At 33.1% G+C, this 22322-nt stretch overlaps 2 protein-coding genes across 4 annotated transcripts; one reads left to right on the forward strand and one right to left on the reverse strand.

The window, feature by feature from the left end:
* Nucleotides 1-845: 845 nt before the first annotated feature.
* HDAC6 (histone deacetylase 6) lies at nt 846-6714 on the forward strand. 2 transcript variants are annotated; one of them, XM_066390965.1, is made up of 15 exons: nt 846-986; nt 1060-1624; nt 1685-1911; nt 2228-2405; nt 2461-2732; nt 3029-3221; nt 3306-3365; nt 3569-3873; nt 3930-4063; nt 4119-4291; nt 4440-4583; nt 4637-4827; nt 4879-5074; nt 5226-5352; nt 5579-6714. In XM_066390965.1, exons 1-15 carry the CDS (start codon nt 964-966, stop codon nt 5899-5901), a joined length of 3111 nt encoding a protein of 1036 aa, XP_066247062.1. In that variant the 5' UTR covers nt 846-963; the 3' UTR covers nt 5902-6714. The 2 variants fall into 2 exon arrangements, with proteins under 2 accessions (XP_066247062.1, XP_066247064.1); XM_066390967.1 differs by lacking the exon at nt 3306-3365 and adding an exon at nt 3398-3457.
* Nucleotides 6715-7312: 598 nt separating this feature from the next.
* On the reverse strand, nt 7313-11182 carry PSR (Bifunctional arginine demethylase and lysyl-hydroxylase PSR). 2 transcript variants are annotated; one of them, XM_066391179.1, is made up of 7 exons: nt 10987-11180; nt 10420-10778; nt 9547-9743; nt 9218-9491; nt 9040-9160; nt 8822-8988; nt 7313-8323 (listed from the first exon to the last, which is right to left on the reverse strand). In XM_066391179.1, exons 1-7 carry the CDS (start codon nt 11054-11056, stop codon nt 8234-8236), a joined length of 1278 nt encoding a protein of 425 aa, XP_066247276.1. In that variant the 5' UTR covers nt 11057-11180; the 3' UTR covers nt 7313-8233. The 2 variants fall into 2 exon arrangements, with proteins under 2 accessions (XP_066247276.1, XP_066247277.1); XM_066391180.1 differs by lacking the exon at nt 7313-8323 and adding an exon at nt 8438-8643 and having other exon boundaries at nt 10987-11182.
* Between the last annotated feature and the right edge of the window lie 11140 nt (nt 11183-22322).

The following is a 22322-nucleotide window of genomic DNA, read 5'->3' on the forward strand; positions in this document are numbered from 1 at the left end:
TGCCTTTTAAAAAAGCATAAAGTTTCCCGGGCTATTAAAATATATCAAAAGTCTCTTATAAGTTTGAACCCTTTGACTGCTGCTTATTAAACCAAGAATGGCAAAACAACAATATGAAAATCCTAGTACCTTGCCTAGACGCTGTTACAAAAAAAAGTATCGCAGCATAACACTGGCGTTGAATTTCTCCTTTTGAATGAAATACGCAGCGTGACGCTGATTGGAATCAGGCGCATTGCGATCTTAACTAGAGCGGCTCTTTTTCGAGTCAAACACATGCAAAAGGTTAATAATTCCTTTATCGTCCCGAAAGATCCCCAATTTTTTTGGGGAAGTCTCAAGTTTAACGTGGTAACTAAGTTATTAGTTTTTCCTAGAGGCCTTTTAAAACTCTCGTGGCTTGAAAAATAATGTAAATATTCCCGAGCTCCTTGATTCTAACGTAGAAGAGAAGATCCCAAGTTTACTAGGGTTCCAATTCACTAAAAGATTCTCGAAGGTCCAGAAATCTCTAGGAATATATCTGTTGTGAAAACTCTACCTCAGAAGTCTCTTAGTTATCTTGAAGAGTTTCCAAATTTGAATGAATTGCTGAACAACTCAAAGGACATCGATTCTAAATCTTCTAACATCTCCAGTAATTTCTTTATCGCCTCAAAAGACCTCCAAATTTTCCTAAGGAATTCTTAAATTTACCGAAGTGATTGTAGCAACTAGATCACTTTTGTCTCTTTTTGTTCTTCAAAACATAAGAAGATGTCGCTATTCTATTGTTTTAACAAAAGACAATGACATTTAAATTAATTAACATACAATTTTGGTTATGTTAGTTATACATATTTTATGATCCTGTTCATATATGGAAAAACAAATCCGCACAATAAATATTTGTTTACAAGATGATCTTAACTTAACTCAAGATTCTTGACAAAAATTATGTTTATTCCCTGATAAAACAGCCTAATGAGGGAGGAAGAGGCAACAGTGTATGTAATTCGTTTATTGATATAATCTTATCAATTCATTGGTATAATAACCTTAAGGACCTTGTTTTTGTAGAAACAAGGAGGAGAGTAGGAGGAACTCTCAAGGAAGACGTGATTCAAGGCGATCCAGGCCTAGACACTCAGTAAGTCCAAGGCATTCAATTAGCTCAGATCATTCTAAACGCACAGCGAGTTCAAGACATTGTGGGTGCACAACCAGCTCAGGTCATTCTAGACGCACAACCAGCCCGGAACATTCTAGATGCACAAGCTCTAAGTGCAGGGATTATTCACTTAGCCCGATACGATTGGAAGATTCACATAGCCCCATTCAGACGTGTGTCAAGAGATTATCAGTAGATTCTCAGCCTGAACTTATTAGATCCTTGCTAAACTCTCCATTTGAAAGCATATGGACCTCTAGCAGTATTCATTGTAGCCCTACAAGGACTTTTAATACCTCCACAGCTGGCCCTCATTCTACTCTAGACAATGAGACAGAAAGTTCACTAAGTGTTCAAGAGGAACTTAGGAGTGCCAACGATGTCACAATAGATACCATCAGCGCCCCATCAGGAGTAATTTATCCAGTATCACCAAGTAAAGCAAGATCATTCTCAATTCCCTGTCACAAAATGGTAAATTCCTTTTCCATTTTGTGAATTATTTACAGGTTTTATGTGCCAATTTCTATTTAGAGCTTGAAGGAAGTTATACGCCAAGGCAGAGCAACATCAAGAAAACAGTCTTCTAAGCAGGTTGCAATGGAGAGTACAGTTGATGATCCATACAAACCAACCTACAACTTGAGGCTTGTTGATAATCTTCATACTGGTTATTGCTTTGTCCCCAGTGACATGCATAAAAGCAGGTGGGATTCATTACACCCAGAATGTCCACCAAGATCAAATTGCATTCATGCTGCGTAAGTAGTAATTATTACTTTAAGTGGATATTTGGGCAAATTTTAGTTTCTTACTAGTAAAATTTAATGAACCAATGATCACAGACTGTTATATTAAAAGTTTTAATGTACCAGTTATATTTGTTAAATCTACAAAATTTCAAACATTATTATCTTTGATTTATATGAGTGATTAAAATTTATATTAAATTTAATATGTTTGTTATTTGCAATATGTTGAATTATGATTATGGTCATAAACATCACAGAGGAGTTAAATTTTTGACACAACTTTGGAACATTATTTAAAAAATAAATGGTTTTATTCCCGTTCCAGATTAGAAAATCATTTGGACCGATTTCACATATTTACTGAAAAAGACATGATAGATGTACCAGATATGCAATTATTGACGTTAGTTCATCCAAGGGATTATGTTGAGGACATAAACAAATGCTGTATTGAAGCCCTAGAAGAAACTGCTGCAAAGTATGACAGCATTTATTGGGATCATGTAAGTTTCCAAGTAGAAATCCACTAAACAAAAAATAAAATTCAACAATTTCTAGGAAAGTTATATGTGTGCAGTTAAGGCTGCGAAAATGGCGACGACAATGGCGAAAAATGTCGTTGATGGGGTTGTTAAAAATGCCTTCTGTAATATTCGACCTCCAGGGCATCACGCTGGTACTGAAGTACCTAATGGCTATTGCTTGTTCAATAATGTTGCCATTGCTACGCAATACTGTTTGAAAAATAAGTTAGCAAAGAGGATACTAATTGTAGATGTTGATGTCCATCATGGGCAGGGAACCCAGAAGACATTTTACCAGACAGATGAGTATGTGGTTCATTTTTATTTAAGTTAATACAGTAGTCAACAATTGAAACAGAAATGGCGAAATTTAAGTAAAATTCAATATCAAAAATACATCAGGAACCTCTTATTTGATTAGGAACGGTTTGAAGATTTGAAGTGGGTGGAAATTTCATTCAAAATACATTTGATTTTGAATGTGACTCAAAATTTCGCCATTTCTGGTTCAATTGTTGAATACTGGATAATAATTTATGTTTTAGTAATGAACATTTTCATTCATTTTCAAGATTTTAATTAAATTCTGACACTCATTTAAGGGTTTTGTACATATCAATCCATCGTTACGAAAATGGTACGTTTTGGCCGAATTTACGAGAAGGAAATTTCGATCACATAGGACACGGAAAAGGAAAAGGATATAACATCAATATCCCGTTAAATGAAACAGGACTTAATGATACAGATTATATTGCAATTGTAATTAATATTATCTTGCCAGTAGCATATGAAGTAAGTATAAATTCGTGAATAAAAATTCCATCCGGAAGATTTTTGTTAAAACTGTACCTTAGAAAGATATATTTTCCCTTATAGTTTGACCCTACAATGATTATTCTGTCCGCCGGCTATGACGCCTGCATTGGATGCCCTGAGGTAATTTTTTATGTTCGTTTATTTTCTTTTAGTACAATCCCGACATAGTAGTAATATCAGCTGGATATGATAGTTGTATGGGTGATCATAAGGTACATTCTAAAATATTTTTACACATTCATATATTTGACTCTTCAATTATATTTCATTGTAAGATTATAAGGTAAGAAAAGAACTAATATGTTCGTAATAAACAATTTTAGGGGGAGATGAATGTTACTCCAGCATTTTATGCACATTTGGTCAGTTTGTTGAGTGGTCTAGCGGGGGGCAAAATTCTCGTCGTCCTGGAGGGAGGTTATTTCTTATCAAGTCTCGCAGAGGGAGCTTTGCAAACAGCGAAAGCATTACTAAATGACCGGATTCCTCCATTGGAATACCATAAGAACCTGAATCCATCAGTTATTGATACAATTAATGATGTAAAAATTGCCTTGAGCCCATATTGGAAGTGCCTTGGGCAAATGATACAAACTTGTGTGGTGGAAAACGCCTTAAATTATGACAGGTTTTTGGACACCGATTTTTAATCGCATCTAGGAGTATATGATATTTCTTCTTTAGACATAACAAACATGTTGCAATTGTGAGGTATCATGGGGAAGTACTTCAACCGCCATTCCCTACAAGAGATTGCTATCCCAAAAATTCAGAAGAAAAAATTGAACTTTTGGAGAGAAAACTGAACTATTTGAAAGGTAATTGAGAAATAGTGTTATTATCACTTTTCAGACATATTTTGAGTAAATTCAGGATTCTACAATACCAGACATTGCCGGGTGGGCTACATGATTAATGAAGTAGCTCCAAGTCATGATATTAAGGGAGGAAATTGGATTGAAATTCAAGAACGTCTTTTTAACGTTGTTGCAAAATTGGAATTCTTCAAGGAGTTGCAAATGATGTGGAAATGTGATTTCACACAGGTGAATGTTATTTGTTGGGTAGAAAAAGATTTTGGAGACTACAAAAATTAATTATTTTTTGTTTTTTCTAAAATATTATATTTTTTAAGTTTTTCTGTTATATATTTTTCCTCTTTGTATTATGCCACATGGATATATTCAAATTTAGGAAACCGAAGGCGGAGTTTCAGAATTTTTCCACATTGTGGAAACAATCATTGAAAGAATTCATTCTGCTGACCACATTAGCATGGTAAAGTTTGAAGGCATGGGGTCAAAGACCGACGTGTATTGGACAGGACGTTCATTCGAAGTACTTCTATGATTTTTTCAAGAGATCTGTGTTTTTACGTGTTTCATTCATAGGTATGCCAGCACTCCTGCGCAATTCTTTGCAACCTTATTTTCGAGTTAAATCGGAATACCCTTACTCATGCAATTGGCCTTATTCGGCCTCCTGGTCATCACGCAAAAACGAACGACTGTAGCGGATTTTGCTTGATTAATAGTGTGGCGGTGGCAGCTGATTACGCTATTAGCCAGATGGGATACAAGAGGCATGTAAAAAAATATTCGAGTTTAGTTTTAGACTGGAATTTCTTTTTTAGGGTTTTAATATTCGACATGGACGTTCATCATGGGGATGGAACTCAGGATATAACGTATCAGCGAAATGACATTATGTACGTGTCGATGCATCGACACGACCAAGGAAAATTCTTCCCAAATGATCTCGCTGGTAGTCCAACAAAAATTGGAGAAGGAAAAAGTACTGGCTATAACGTCAACGTGGCATTCCAAAAAGTAAGATGACAATTTATTTGTTTCTGGTGATGTAGTTGAGTATGTTTGAATTACTAACGAAATTATTTTATTGACAGTTTTTCAACATTAATTTTTTTTTGGGCTTTGTCTTTGTATCACTTAAATTTACAGTGAATATCTTAATTTTCAGGGGAAGATGGGGAATTCTGAATACATTTTCACATTCATACGGGTAATATTGCCCTTGGTCTACCAGTTCAATCCCGACCTTATCCTGCTGTCCGCTGGGTTCGACGCAGGTATCAATGATCCTCTGTGTAAGTTTTCCTGTTTTTTTTTTCTAAATATTGTACAATAAAGAAATCCCTTCTAAAAGTTTAGAATATAAAAATTTTACTCTTTCAAATTTTAAAACTTGTTTTGTAAGAAAAAATCTTGGTTAATGACGAATTTTGCTTTTAACTATCGGTTCTGGCAAATTCCTCGACAGGAGCAGATACAACAAGTCAAGAAAACAACAACATTTTACTTTTCTTCTTCCAGGTGGGTACAAAGTAGCTCCAGAAACATTCGGCCACATAGTTCAAATGTTAAAGACCACAGCCCCAATCATCGTAGCCTTGGAAGGGGGATACAACCTGGAGACCACTTCAATTTCGATGGTCAATGTCGCAAAAGCCCTTCTCGGAGAAAAAATAGCGATGCCAGTTTTAGGAAATATCCATCCAGAAGCTCTTAAAGCCATGCAGACAACCATCGATCTGATAAAACCGTATTGGCCTATGTTGCAGGTGAACAAGGAGCTGGATCCCAAGATTCTAGAGCAACCAGATGTTGATCGAATGATGCAAAAATTATATAATTGAGACTAGAAGCTCGCTTCTAGTGCAGTTGAGATGTTTTCAGTTTATTATTTTTTTATCATTATTATTTTCCTTTGAACTGTACATCCAGGGTCGACTACCATCGTTGTTTTAAGTGTCATAATCTAATTTAATTCACAGTAATAATAAGAGGTACTTTCGAGTCAGCAGTAAATTCCAATAACAGCATTTTAAGAACAAAATAAATATTCAGCAAGTCGTGAACGTTTGATAGATCACTTAGTCATTTGTGGCAATTCAGTTTTAAAAATGTAATTATACAATTGACAGTCCGAAAATACCTAATGCACTTTTGATTTTTTTAATGTGAACAATTGACATTCCGAGCTAATTAATTAAAGACGGCTATTAAAGCAATAAATATTAAAGACAATAAGGCGGCAGCTTATATACTAATTTTTCTGTGATACTAAATAAATCATATCGCTCATCGTTAGACTTATTTTACTAATACCAAAGAAATATAAAAATGTAATGCTCATAAGTTTTATGAAGTCCTGGATCAGATCATTTTAAAATTGGGAGCTCGAAATCCATTGTCTTTATCTGACCTTGTAATATCTCAACCTTTTCAACTCCTATGTTGGATTTAATTCGGGACATCCTGTACCGGGTTAGAAATAAGTTAATATTTCATATTTATTTACTGTGTGTAACTTACAGCTGTAGTTCTTAAGCATTTTTAATGTTGTTTATAATCACTTTTTAAAAGAAATATGTTTTAATAAGAATTAATGCTGAGACTTCTTAATGTGATGTCTACATTCCGCGTCTTGACAGAAAAATACGTGAATACAGTGTAAAGATTTTTAACACATTTTGTGGTTTTATTTGCAAATGCACCTGTCGTCCAACACTTATAAAATACGATACTGATTTCGTATGTTTATCGCCTAGTCAAGTATGCGATAAACTTATATATAAGAGTCAGAAAGAATGGGCTAACACTAAATCGGAGATACTAGATACCAAAATATTGTGATCACATTTAACATCGCTTATACTAATGTTGAGAGAGACATAGTATGTTTAAAGTTTAAATTTTATTCCGAAATTCCTCAATAATTAAGAAAATTTTGATACTATAAATCTGAAAACCGATAGATTTAGATGACGTAAACAAGAAGACACTTTTTCTGTAGAATTGTGCGTTTTTTTTTTTAATTTTCGACTTCAGATTTTTTTCACTTTCAGACTTATAGTATCAAAACTTTATTAATTATTGAGCAATTTCAAAATAAAATTGAAACTTTGAACACGGCGTATCTTTTAAACCGGCGACATTGGTATAAGTCATGTTGAGCTCAATCACAATATTTTTAGTATATCCAGTTTAATATTCGTCCATTCTTTTTGACTCACGCTGTATTGTAAAACGTTGAAATAAAACTCATTTAATCTTATTTAAATTGTTTATAACGAAAAAGATACATATTTCAAAAAGGCACAACAACATTTGAAATGAAACGATAAGGGAAACAATACCATATACCTAACGACTTAATTCTATTCTGTATGAATGAGCTGAAAATACTATATTTCAATTGAATTAGAACTATAAAATTTCTTAATGTTAATAGATATCTTTCTTGCTATAATAAAATTGTTCTATTGTGTGTTTTTGGCAGTTAAAAAGGTCCTTGGACCAGAGTTGCTCAAACGTCCACACAAGACTTCGTGAACAACAGCAGTATTCAGTATTATCACTTTTCTGCATATCACAAAACTACCACTATTAATTGGTGTTATTTATTTCTAGAAATCTAATACTCGTCTGCACTTGGCAGTTATGATTTTTTAGAAATCTATACTTATAGTTGACTGCACCAAGCACAGACAAAAAGTAGTATTTTTTAAAGGCACGCTATAGTTAAATAATCATAAGAATATAATATTGATTTGGCAAATGATGCCTTATAAAGACACGTTTTTATTTGTTTTCGTGCTTCTAACAAACCAGCCCGTTACCTACCTCTAATGGAACTCAACCAGTAGTTAATACTGTTAGTTATTGTTCTAATTATATATATTAGGAATGAGGGCTTTATTATACTTTGCAAGTATAACAACAAGGGAAAATTGGGTGTCTTTAGCCTTGTTAAAGAATTCAATGTTTTTTGGTTAAGAAAGACTAGCTAACTCATATAACTTAAATAATAAAAATCCATAGAGTATAACTTTATAACCCACCAAATCTAATAAATTACAAGGAAAATATCCTACTATTTATGATAAGGAATTAGATATGGTGTATAAAAGTATACTAAAAATAAAGAGAAACGCAATAATAATTTAACTAAAATCAAAATAAGTGTCAATTGTCTAAGGGTTGAACTCCGGTGTCGTCTTCATCGGCTGCGGTAGCTCTTGGATTTGTTTTGGTTCTGTGAGAAGTATCATTTACCTGAGGAATAAAATTAAAACGTTCTCTATGAGCTGAGTGTCCCGTAGAAGCTGCTGCCTTAGCTTCTAAGAGCAAGGTAGGATCCTAAATTTGTGTTAGTTTCGTATGTTTATATTTTGGGAAATGTGGCTTTGGGTTTGAAACAAAAAAACTAAGAAAATCTGAGAAGAAAACCAATTTCACTCTGAAATACTTTTTTTTTATCTTATAAGGATTTACAATGTTATGATACACCTGTCGATGATGTGGAAAAATTCGAACATTCCTTCCTTCTACCTTCTGTAATATAAAAATAGGAACAGGGTGAAGCTTTCTGGGATCTGCAATCAACAAAGAGGATCCATTCTAGACATTTTGCCAGAGATTTTCTGTTTATCTACCAACAAAGCAGCAAAAAAAATATAGGGGAGCAAAATGAATGACCAAATAGTTAGAAAATTTAGGCAGCCCAGGACTACTAAACTGAACAGAAACTATAAAATTACCAAAAAAACTTACATCTCTACAAAGAGCCTTTCTATTCCTTTCAGAGTCATTATCAGACTTTCTCCTCTTCTTCTTGGCAATAATAGATTCCTGTCCACTGTCTCCATCTATTGAATTAGTGGAACTGTCAGAATCCGAGCTGGAACTGGAAGAATTGCTGGAACTATCAGAGGCCACACCTAAATTCCAAGAATTAATATACTGTAATGGTATTATTGAAATTAACACGCCTGATGGTTGCTCCAGATTTATTTGATCTCCTAAAGCTGCAAGTACTGGCTCAGTTCTACGAAGTTTCCTCAGCCACCTTTTAGAGAGTTTTGGGCGTCCTCTGGCAGTCTTATGCCACACCTAGTTCAATTATTAAATTGTAAAATAATATTTTTAATCAACACATTTGTGACCTACAATTGGGAAGTTGGTTTTGCTACAAAAATTTTGAGTAACTGCAATTGTAGTGTCCAAGTTCAACACAACATGCCACCATCCTCCAGGAACAAATACCGTCTCTCCAGGTTTTTGTAAAATTTCTATAGGCTTGCAGTCCTCAGGCCAACTCTGCTCTTTAGTTTTGGGGTAAATAATATTGAACCAGGTAATTGCTTCATCCCTTTGTTTTCCCCCTTGAACTCCAGTAACTTTGAGAAGTTCTTTAGGTGTGTGGGTCGGAAATAGGCACCATCTATGCATTGCTTGGATATAGTGCAGGTATTAAGCAAGTTTTAAATATGACAAACCTTTTATGTCCCACAACTAAAGCATTCCAGGCACTTGTCCCAAGCGGGTCAATATGGATTCCTGTACCTGACCGGGCAGGACCCATTACAAACCACCTGTAAGGCGGTCTGCGACTTTCCCCTGAATATTTAAACAAATCATCCCTAAAGTATAAGGGCACTTCATAGTCTTCTAAAAGTTTTTTTCTACGCTGGTGCTGAAAAAGTTTAAGGATTGTAAACTAATACACAACTGCAATTTACATAGAAAATTGCATATATTTTTAACAATTAATTGCAGATTAACTTATTAGTGCATAACTGCACCATATGGATCATATGTTTTAAATATAAAAATATTTCATAAAGTGTTTTAGTACAATATTTTTAAGATTCAACTAAAACTTGATACTAATTGGTTTCAATACACTCTTCCCATAAGAATTATAATTTTTTTTTGTGTATCTATTGAAAAGTCATGTCATTAGTTGCTTTGTAAGAAAATTTAATCTTCATACTAATATTTTTTTATAGAACAGCTAAAAAATGAAGTGCTAACTGATGAACACTGCTAATAAAGACGAGAAGGTTTAGTAGCCAACCTAAGTTCATAGTAACTTATTGCTGCAGCCAAAATATGCTTCAAGACATAATATAATTACCAATGATATGAATGATTTGTATAATACTTAGTATTTATTACAAGCAACTTTTCAAAATAAATAAAAAATACCTGAAATGCAACTAGGGGTACCAAATGTGATCACTCTCAAAAAGTAGTTTTTATAGTGTATTTTAATTATATTAACGTAGAATATACTAAAATTTTCAAATTAAAGAATTTTTTCTCTGCACTAATTAGTAAACAATGAATACCCAAAGTTATGTACTTACTTCACCAAAATTGCTATCAAAAATATATAAGGGGCTATCATCTTTAGATTTGAGCATGTAATGAACATAATACTTCATCTTCATTTTGACACTATAACCTTCATTATCTTCCCCACATTTAAATTTCTGGTTCCGGTACTTCTTGACCAATTTCTCCAGAGTCCACTTTTCATTGGCCTGCCATCCAACTTGACTCCCAGTGATCACTACTGGCTTATATGGTTGCTCATATTTTGCAATGAACTCTGCTGGAGTAACCCTAGATTGGTCAATTCGAGGACAATTATCCATGAAATTATGGAATTTCTGGAAGTTATTGGCATAGTTCTGTTGATACCAAAGTTCCTTGGGGTTCAGTTCTGGAAGAAATTGAGGGCGATATGTTAGGGAATGGTATTTTTCAGTTTTTGGAGTTTGAGTGCACAAAATATGGGAAATTTGAAGAGCGATGATCCGGAAACAAGAAATACTGAGTTTATTGAAGTATAACAGGTGAAATTTGTTAAATGTAACGGAAAATTGGTAGTTTTTGTGCATACTTTGAGGTTAGTTCAGGTTGTCGCTTACCGGGTCGGGCCTTTTTCTTAATTTCTTTGATGCGCTTTTTGGCTCTGTATGCGAATACAGCTTCATCCATTACTTGGGACCCAAAATAATAAAAAAATAAATATTAAACAACTAAAAATTGTTTAAAATCCAACACAAATCTTTTTAACAAAAATGTGACGTTTCCGTTTGATAGCTTGGTGATTTAACAGTCGAAAATGTCGTGTCATTTTATGACAGATGCTATCAGAACCCCATTCTCATATGTCATGTGAAAATATCATCAAAACCCATGAAAATAAAACGTTTTACGATTCTACATGTATGAACAATTTTTTCTCAGTTCCGGAAGGTTAATCTCGCCTGGTCCGTACCAAGCGAGACAAAACTTTACCAGTTTTTTGGCAATTAACAATACTTATTCCACCCTAAAAGAATGTCATATGAATTTATGAAGAAACGGGTACATTTCACTTAAGTTGCAGCAATTTAAAAGAAGAGTAGTTTAAAACTCTGATATATCACTTATGTTACAATCTATGAAGTAGCAACGTCGGATGGTAGAGTGTAGAGCGATACCTATATTAAGCGAAATTGTTTTATAACTAGTATTTTGGAAGGTAGATATAATCTCCCGAAAATTATTAAAAATTATGTCTGAAAAAATAAATTAAAGAGCATGTATTTTAATGATATTCCGTGAGTAGATGTAATTAGTGTAAATTGTGTCCAATGAAACTTTTTGACTAATTAAAATTTCACTCTATTCTTATGGAATTAGAATCCACGGATCACGTGTATTAAAAATAATTCGTTAAGGAAAGCTCTTAATGAATCATTTTTTACTCAAGCTTTTCATTTTTTTCCAAACAATATGGGATTTTAATTTCTGAGCGTAGAATAAGTGTATTGTCCTTTAAGTTCCGAAACTGCAATTGTTTACATTCGAATTTATTTTCACGCAATGCGATTGACAGAATAATGTAATTAAAACGTATATTAATAGACGATATTATAATATAATCTCAACTCTCTAAAAAATGTATTTAAAAAACCTGTCGATTATTTATCATTAATACCTTCATTAATACACTCGTTCGTTAAATAACTAACTATCTCTAATATTTACCTGAGTGTTGTTTCCATGTATGCTTCCACTACTGCAAATTATGTTTAGAAAACGAATATTAAAAATTCAATAATTATCTATGAATTATCATAAATGTATATAGTATATTTTGATATATGAACGAAAATGCTTTTTTGTCTCTTTGCTTGCTTCTGGTATATCTAAATTCGGTCTAAATCATTGTGAAAAAAACAACTTTTACATTTTTATGCCGAACAAAAACTACGTTTCAAATTTAGAAAATTCCGACTGACTTCAGAAATAATTAAGAGAGGCCGATATTTGCGCAAATTGATTTTATTTTATTTTGAACTTATTTAAACTGATGATTAAAACTTCTTGGCACTTTTTTATCCTCTTTAAGACGTGAAAGTTGTTTAATGCGATGTGAAATTTATTTTAAGACATATTTTCAAATAAGCCCAACAAAAAATAAAAATTACTTCAGCAAATATCGGATATTTTGGAGTATTTGCATACGTCGCATTTTCAAAAAATTAAAAACTTGGTTTTGTTGGGCATGAAAATACGCAAATTTACTTTTTAACAGACTTCATATCTCTTACGGTTTTCACGATTCCCACGATGAGCAGTGAATTTGCTTAACTTTGTAGAGTAGATTATTTAAGGATTGAAAGTAAGTGAGAATTAACCAAGAAGATTGCAATAAACATCATTAATCCAAAAATATTTGGCTTTCTATAGCTTAAACAATTTTTTCGGAATATTCCATTAACATAAACCCAGTAATTTTGTTAATAAAATCTGAGATTTTACATGAATTTGTGTATATGATTTCACTGAACTAGCTGCTAATCTGAACTGAACAAATATCTCCCATAACTCATTGCAGTCAAGGAAATCAGCTTAATTCTACCTAACTTTCATATGACACATTGATATGATACTAACACTAGCTATTAATCGTAATATTATCTTATTAGCCTGAGTATCTTTAGGGCCATTAAATTTTGGGGAAATTCTAGGTTACGCATAGTATAAAGATTTTTTATAGCTTTCGCCCTTATTTTGTTTTCTTGAAGCTTAAAAGGCCGTTAATGGCTTTCCATACCGGCTACCCGCATATGAGGAAAATTAGTCTTTTGATTAAATAAGTAAGTTTTATATGTGGCACCATCTTAATTTTTAAGGCATGCGGGTCTTTGATACAAAGATTAGTCCAGATAGTGGTTAGTCCAGATAAATTCGGATACTCACGAAGTAGACAGATTTCCGCCCGGGGGACATAGGAAATCGTTTGCACTCTAAAGCCACCAAACCGTGATATTTCTATAGTTCTAAATAAGTATCTAATATTATTGTTTAAATATTGAGTTAAAGTACCTAAAAATAATTTCTGCGTATAATTTAAAATACCAAAATGCTTCTGCATTTTTACATATTTGAAGAAGGCGGTGCGGGATTTTGGAAACCGCCCTGCAGAGGTTTTTAAAATATAACACAGTTTTTTCATAATTTAAAAGCAAACTCACGGCTTCCTTATGGCGAGAGAGACGCCCCCTAACTGCATAACCTGTAATACCCCACTATCATGCGAGTACATCTTGATAACTTGCCCCCAATTTAGCCAAAGCCGAACTTTACATAGAATAAAACCAGACCTACGGGAGAATCTCAGTGTGATAGAAAATCAAAAAAATGTCATTGACTTCCTAAAAGATATCGATATATATAATTGTATATAGTGCAACTTACTGATTATATAAAACATTGTACCGAGTGCCAATGACCAATGCAGTCGAGGCACTATAATATTAAATAAAAAAAAAAAGAAAGCAAACTTGGAGGTCTCTGTAAATACGCAAAAATGCCTACCCGTTAGCTTAAAATCAGAAATTACTAAATCTTGAAAATATCATAAAAAACTATACCCACTTTTATTTTAAACGTATGTTCTAAAATCTTAATAATGCCACATTAGGTACAAATCGTCCCTTTATATGCGAGAAAGCAATGAAAGATCTCAATTTGAACTAAATACAATACATGTCATTAAAACGCATAAAAGTAGCTTTAGAAACGAAATGAAAATCTGAAGCCTTATAAACCTTTTCTCCTCTCTCTCTCATAATGTACCATAAGTTTATGTTGTGAGGGCAAATATAACATAAGCTCTCTGTGCATCTGAAGTATCAGAGTGTGGCCTCTTAAACTAGACTACAATTGTATAATGCAACCAAAACCAGCGATTCAAAAAGCTATTGCAGTGCTATAAATTCTTGACTTTTTGCTAATTAAAAATATACACTCCGGGATTATACAAAGAAGCTGGGCGAAACTGTACGTCGAATATTGTAACAGATTGTTTTAATTTTCGAAGGGATATAAATTTGGATTAAATTGAGGTTTCCTTAATTTCAAGTTCAACTCGCTTTTAGACGGTAATTCAACGTTTGACTTCAGAGGACGCTTAGAAATCTAATTTTTAGCTATCTTTTGCAATCGGGAGTAGATTTTATTTGACTTCAACCTGCAGCAGAAATCCCGCTAATAAAATTTAGAAATAAATTGGTATAATAGCACTTTCAGATATTTAGGGATAGGGAAATGCCCTGCAGAGCTATAGTGGTGGGTTTCTAATACAATCTTAAGCCTCAAAGAAAGGAAAAAACATACAAATCAAATTTGAATTAAATATACTGACAGAAAAAATGGGGCTATAAAAAACACCTACAAGATTTTTGCGTGAAAACGTTATTTCCTGTGCATTTCTAATAGGAGGCATGATGTCCATGAAGGGTACACCTGTGTATATATACGCGTCTGGATATCTAACATCCTGAATAAACGGATGAAATTTATTCCAGGTGTTTACTCTGAATGCTGAAAACATTTAAATTAACGAAATTAATTACAGGAAAGCTCAAAATTCCGAAAAGCAAAAGCTTGTCTTGCAAGCGAAAGGACGTGTCTTTGAAGACCGTTTCAGCTAAATTAGTATTCCGATTTTGCACACCCATACATGCACAAACTCGTAAAAATGGCATTAGTTAAGTCGAGCAAATATCTAGAGAAATGAGACTCTTTTCCGAAGAATCCGTTCCCTTAATTTTCATTCTGGGAATGTTTTTCCAAATCCTCTGCCAATTAAGATTTTGCACGGAGTATGTTAAGATTAGGAACTTTGAAACTTAATTGTGGAGAGAATCTACAGTTAAGTTAGTCCTGATAGCTCCTGTTAAGGGCAGAATACGCGAAGGTGTTAAGTTGGGAAAGGCTCCCGATTAGAGGATGTTCGAACCTGATGCAATCAATTAGTTTATGTTCGATTGAATGTTATTTCAGATTTTAAGCCCACAGGCCTCATTTATTTAATTTAGTAAATTTCTAATGTTTACTTATGAGAGAAAAAGATCACTCTCATGTAAACTTTATAATGTTCCCATTAGAAAGATTTCTGACAGATAATAATCTCTGAAATCTGAAACAACTGGGGTTCATTAGGTATCTTAACCTTTGAAGAACTGGTTGAGTCACATTCATCGATGATTTAACAAATATATTAATCTGCCCAAGAAAATTTTTATAGATAGGTGCAGAGATTTAATCAAGAGATCCTTACCTCCTATTATTATCTGATACTGGCAGCACCTCGTATACATTCTTATAATGTTGCACAAACTGCTTAAGAATTTCGTCTGGAAAAATCACTTCTGTACCTACCGATATATTCATTTTAAACTAAAATTCCCACAGCATAGCAAAAAGAAAATATTGATATATTGATTTATTAATGGCACGCAAAACCAAAGGACCAATATACAATAAAACATTCTAAATTCTGTGCTTCTAGTTAGCTAAGTTTCTAAAAGTTAAATTTTCGGTTAAACTTTGAAGGAATAAAACGTTCTTGAGCTCAGATATATATACAAAGCTCCCCTGAGTAACTGGAGGAGGTCTCTCATGACTCCCAAGTAAACCGAGTGCATGTACTCTAGATGAAACATTGTCACTAATTTAACATTTAAGCAAGTTAAGGGTGATGAATCAGCAGTAAGTGTTTTTCCTGATCTAATTTTTGTGTAAAGGATTTATATATTCTTTTGGACGAATTAATTTCAATTTCTTTTTCATAATTTTTTCCTTTATAACAAAATTCACCTACTTTCGAAAAACGATCGCAGGACGAACAACATCTGTTGAATTTAGTATTAATTAAAATACAATACAAAGGAACGTGCGGGTGAGATACAAATAAACTACTTATGGTTACTGGCAAGCTGTCTAGTATTTTATGGCAGACTTTATGATCAATGTATTATAACTTTCTTAAATCATTTTATAAATGTCCAGGATTTTCAACAGATTTTTCAAGAATATTACTATTGTCTTCTTGGTTTGCATTGGAAATATAATCAACATTAAAATCATTACTTACATCTGTTGGTTTCAAAATTATTTTCGAGGTTAATTGATGTGTTGTAAGCACTATTTAAATTTTTAAGGGTCCTAACATTATAATGCGTTCTGAAACTTGAATGTTAGGAGAAAAATTTGATATATCTCTATTAATAAGGTTGTATTTATGGCACTCTTCAGCTATAGATTTATATTATCTAAGTATTGCACAAACTCTGTACATTATTAAAAGAAATAGGTAAAAATAAATTTTAGCCTTGAAAAGTGAATATTTCAGAAATTTTGAAGAGGCAACGAGTCAAATATAACTAAAACGAGTCACATAATTTATACGGTACGCTTATTATATTTTAACCTTTGTGGTACATGTTTAAGCCATATTTTTATACATTCCTTTATTCTTTGCTGTGTTGCTGATGAGCATTTGGATTGCACTCCTGTTAAAAAAAAGACACTAAAATTCTAAGAGGCATCGGCTTTGCATTATTTTGACATGATCTTTTATTTCCAGAATAAGTAGAGAAGAAGTGATATATTTGGAGGAATTATGGGATTAAATTTTGAAAAACTTCGATTAGTGTTGAAATTTGAGACTTTCAGTATGTATATTGTACTTACGTCTATGCTATAATTCACCTTTTTTAAAATAATAAATCTCATCTAATATTTGAATATCCACATATGAAGGATATTTAAAATACACTTATTAGGTACTTAATACTTACCAATATCTTTCCACCTTAAATGAGTAATGATTTTTTCTCATTTTATTTCCAAAAAAAACTGTTTCAAGGGATTGAGTGTGCCGGTAATTATTTTAACATTTTATTTGAGGAATAAGACCACTTCCATCGCCAGGAAAGTAAGAGATCTCCAAATATAGATTACAACATAAGTTTGACTAAAACGATCCTCCTATTTTTTTATTCAGTATGACCAAAAATATATGTTATGCTTTTTTTTATATATTAAATAAAACTGTCTGGTAGATTTGAACATAGATATCTATTCCCCATTGACAAATAATTTTTAACTTGTTGCTCATAAAAACCACATTTATATATGGTGAACCCATATTATACAATGATATGCAAATAATGTCAATGTCAAAATTCTATAGATAACTGGATCAAAATGTTTTGTAAGAGGGAAATAGGTAACTGTATAACTATTTGCTTACCAATTGATTTAAAATCACCTTTTCTTTTATAAGTTTGCTTAATAGGCCAAGTTCTGGGGTGGTTTGTGCAGGTAAAATAATAAGAAGTCAGCTAGTAATTACAGCACACAAGAGTTTCTTGGTGACAAAATTTCTTTTTTGAAAATGCAAGGTTTTTCTATTTTGCTCTTTACTTTTTATTATTTCTCGAAGCAGCTCAATATCTTTCTTTTTTAAAATGTGGAATTTCATATTAAACCTTATCACAACTACACACAAACATACATCCTGTATCATTAGAGGTCTATATGCCAGAAGTAATTGGATGTTTAGTCTCTATAGCTTACTATAGAGTTTGTTGGTTTAATGATAGATTATTAACAACCTAAAACATTAAATTAATTTATTTAGGTAGATATTGTCTAATAATTTTTCATTATTTAAGAAAGTGAATATTTAAGGAAATCATTTTGAAAAAATAGTTTTTATTGCTACTAGTACCTTAATGGTTTCAGCAAGGTGTAGGTAACTGATGAATTTTTGTACAAAAAATATCTGACAAATATCTCAATCATATACACCAAAATACCCCAAGAATCTGTTCGTTTGGTGCTGGTGAGTTTTGAAAGACACAAAGTACTTACAGTATCCAAAATATCCTGCTCACAGAGAAGAGTTTCCAGGTGGTATTATCCGCCTTGGCTATATGTTTAAGGACAGTATAAAAAATTTTATTTTTCTTATATGGGGCCAAAAAGCCTCTCATTTGAATGGTGTTAAGGGAAATTGACTGAAGCTAATCCTCCCTTATCATCACAACTGAAGTAATGCAAAACGCAAAATCCCGGCATCCCTACGAATCTGATCTAACCTCACAATTTACAAGGGTGGTAGGGTCGTAGGTCATTTTATTGAATAACGAATGCTTTTTGATATCCAAATAATATCATGCATTTTTTTTATATAACTTTTGGACGAATCATCCTTTGACGTGTCCAAGTGTTACATATAGACATCAATATTAATATGTTTATTAACTCCATAGACATTGTCACATCGCCTTCTTTATTACGTCACGTTTTAAGATGTGACCATAATGACATACTCTGACATCATGATATCGCAAATGATGATTGGACGGAGTAGCTGTTTCAGCCATGATGCTTTTAAGTGTTTGTAAATTTGTCGAATTCTTTGTATTTTTTTGAAGGCGATCGTGAGAAATATTATGAAATATGCAAAAATAACTTGAAAGTCTTTAATATTGCGAACACTTACCTAAAATGTTATTTAATAATAAGATAGGGGTTGTATGATGTGCATATGTATGTATGTAGCATTCAAGTAGTCAACGAAAGCTAAATACATAAGTAGAAAAGAAAAGACAAGTTTCTAACAATTTTAAAAGAAAAATTAAATGAACATGTTCTACAAGATAACGAATTCCAGTTTTGCTAATGGTGAGTTTTTAGATGTTATAAAGGGTGTTCCAAAAAGGTGTGTCAAACTTAAAGAGGTTATATGGAACATTGTGAACAATTTTTGCATAAAAACTCCTAGTCCAAAATGAGCCGTTCTGGCTCTAGAGTTATTTTTGTTCAAAAACGAAATGGTAGTTTATTGACACCGAAAGACTGATATTTAATTCATTATTATTAAAGATAGCGCAAAGAAAATTATAATAAAAGTCCAAAATGACGATTCCTAACTGGTTACATAAATTTGTTCTTTAAATCATTGAATCGCACACCCGTTGTAAAATGTGCGGATCTTATTGCATGAAACAAGAGGCTGACATCACTCTTTCCAGCAGTTCCTCTAGGGTTGCACGAGTTTTATACACCAGCAAAGGACTTGGTATAACCTCAGAGGAAAAAATTCAACGTGCTTAAATCGAGACTTCGTACTGGCTACCTAATAGGTCTGCCTCTTCTAACCCATTATCCATAAAAATGTGAATTTAGATGATCCTGGTTAGTACAAATAAAATGTCCAGGTGCACCGTTATATTGGAACCACATTTTATCCCGTATACCCATGGGAACATTTGCATTGTCGAATAGCTTAAGAAGTACGTCTTACAGAAAGTTTAGCTAGGAATTACCAGTTAGCCGAGATGCAAGTAGGAACGAGCCAATTAAAAAATTAATTTGTTGTAATTACGATTAAAATCAATTTTCAACATCGAGTTTAGGAATGCAATTGATAAACTTGTATCAGGAAACAAAACGTACTTATTTTGTTTGTTTTTATTCTATTCACTTAAGCTTAATATCGAAGTTTTTGAATATAAATGACTCTGGAGCTAAAACGGCTCATTTTTGACACATGAAACGCAAATTCTTAAAAATTCTATTTTCAGTTATTTGAACGAAATTCCAAGTCAAATGCCCACAATTAAAAACATGAACTAAATATGGGAATAGAAATCATTAAACAGACAAAACATTTTCAATCGTTGATGTATAAAGATAAAGGGATCAGTACAAAAGCTGCAACAAAAATATACAAATCCATGTACAAACAATTATTAGACCATAGATGGCGATTCTAAGAGTATATGTGTGTTCCCAACATCGGTTTGAGTTTGTTCACTTGACCATGACCCAAGAACGTCCCGACTTCCTATAAGTTTAAAATTTGGGATATCTTAATAAAACAGAGTCCCTTTACCAATTAATAATTAGAACACACTTCGTAGTTTTATTAAGCATAAATTCAAGAGTGCAATATAGGTACGCTTTTTAAAATTTATAATGTTATTAAATTTCGCGATATCGCTTGATGCCCTTTAATCTATTTATTCTTTGCACGTTCCTCACTTACAGCTAGTTTACAAAAGTGAATTTTCCAAGCAAAGCAGACACACTGGGGCCATATCCAGTAGAAATTCGGCGGTGTAACATATGTAATTTGAAATGTAACGGGTTCTTTCCAGTTCCCGTGGACGCTCCTGATTTACTGCTAGTACCAGAAACCAAAATTTTGAATGAGAACATAGTAGAGTTAGTACAGTAAAAATTCAGGTGAGTAAAACACTTCTTTTTAACACAACTTCTCTCGTCTTTTTACATTACCCGGTACCGTTTTAATCTGTTTAATGGTCTGTTCGTTGTGCACATTTCTGACATACCGAAGATACTGATACTCTGAGTCATTTTATTTTTCTTATGGATTTCGGATGCTTGAGAAAAAATGACTAGTTGCGCCTACAAAAAATGTGTGTGTTTCATGCTGAAATATACACAAACACTTACTTGTTGTATATGTTGCTTATGTGATAATTCCGGAAGGTAACAACATTCATCTGTATAGAATAATTCAAGGGAAATTTAAGATTGCCACCCCGTACTACTGATATCGTTGTCCGTGGGTGAAGCTACAAATTCACGCACTTTGCATAGTAATTAGCAATATCTCTTACAGCGTTGTTCCCAAAGGGGCATAAGTCTAGTTGAACCGTATTTCTAGTTGCCAGGCTCCCGCATTCACTGCTGAGGCAGGTATTAACTTAAGCTCCAAGAGACTGTGGATTACCAAATACCTACTTTAAAGGTCGTTGAGATATTTGCATTTATTATTGCAGGAAGCAGAATCAAAGCATTCGTTACAAAAAAGTAGAGACGGGTAATTCGAGTTTGAACAAGGGATGAATTAGCTACGTTTTTAATTAACAAGGGATAAGGTTTTCTTTTGTTTTAAATCTAAGCTAAGCCCGTGGAGAATTTGGAAAATTAAGACTTGCTTGCTTTGTTATTAATTATTAACTGTAAAATGTTTCTCTGTTACTTCAACCTACGCGAAAAATGCTTTTGGAAAGCGTCCCTCTGCGAAAATTTTGTGAAAGGAAAAGGTCCAATAAAATGTACCTATGTAATATTTTGTTGTGAAGCTAGTTTTGCTGTAAAGTTGCACTAATAACGTAATAATAGTTATGTTGTAGTCATCATTATCATTTAGGGTGCCATATTCATTTGAAAATAATTAATTACTCTCGTAATTTACTTTTCACTTTTTTTGAAATTATCCAAAACAATGGTTCAAAAATCAAATTGTTTCGTTGTCTTCCTACAAAAGATCTGATTAATAAGATTTAAAAGGGAAATAAACGAAAAACAAAAAGGTTCATTGCTCACGCTAGGTGGTGTTTCAAGAATTCCGAATTAGTTCTTGTGACTTTGCGCCGGTGAAAGCAGCTGGTTACGCCTTTAACATGTCGAGCTAAATGGGCCCAAGCCGGCTCAAGTAAATTCGGATAATCGAGACAATAGCATTGATGAATACGATTGTGGGAATACGCCAAAGTCAAGTATAATGGCGAAGAATGAACAGACGGAAAATTATTGTATATTAATGCTCGTCCCCGGATTACTGGTAGTTAGAGGGGAGCATTGTCCCCGAGCTAGATTCGTAGCATATAATAAAAAAAACTACATAGACTGAGGGCCAAAATTGTGTTCCTTCTTGCTAGGAGACTAGCAACAAATAACTTCAGGATTTGAGATCACACTGTGTAATGCAATTCTATTCTCTTGAGACCTGCCACAACAAACGTAGGCTCAAGGCGTCCCACAGGGACATTTCGGTTTCACACTGTGATCCCAATTCTAACTGGGTTGCGACATTTGACCATCTATTATATAAATGCTTCTCCTGAACAAATAAGCTCCTAAATAGATTAGCTAATGA

Source organism: Euwallacea similis, chromosome 6 (assembly GCF_039881205.1).
Source record: "Euwallacea similis isolate ESF13 chromosome 6, ESF131.1, whole genome shotgun sequence".
Lineage (NCBI taxonomy): Eukaryota > Metazoa > Arthropoda > Insecta > Coleoptera > Curculionidae > Euwallacea > Euwallacea similis.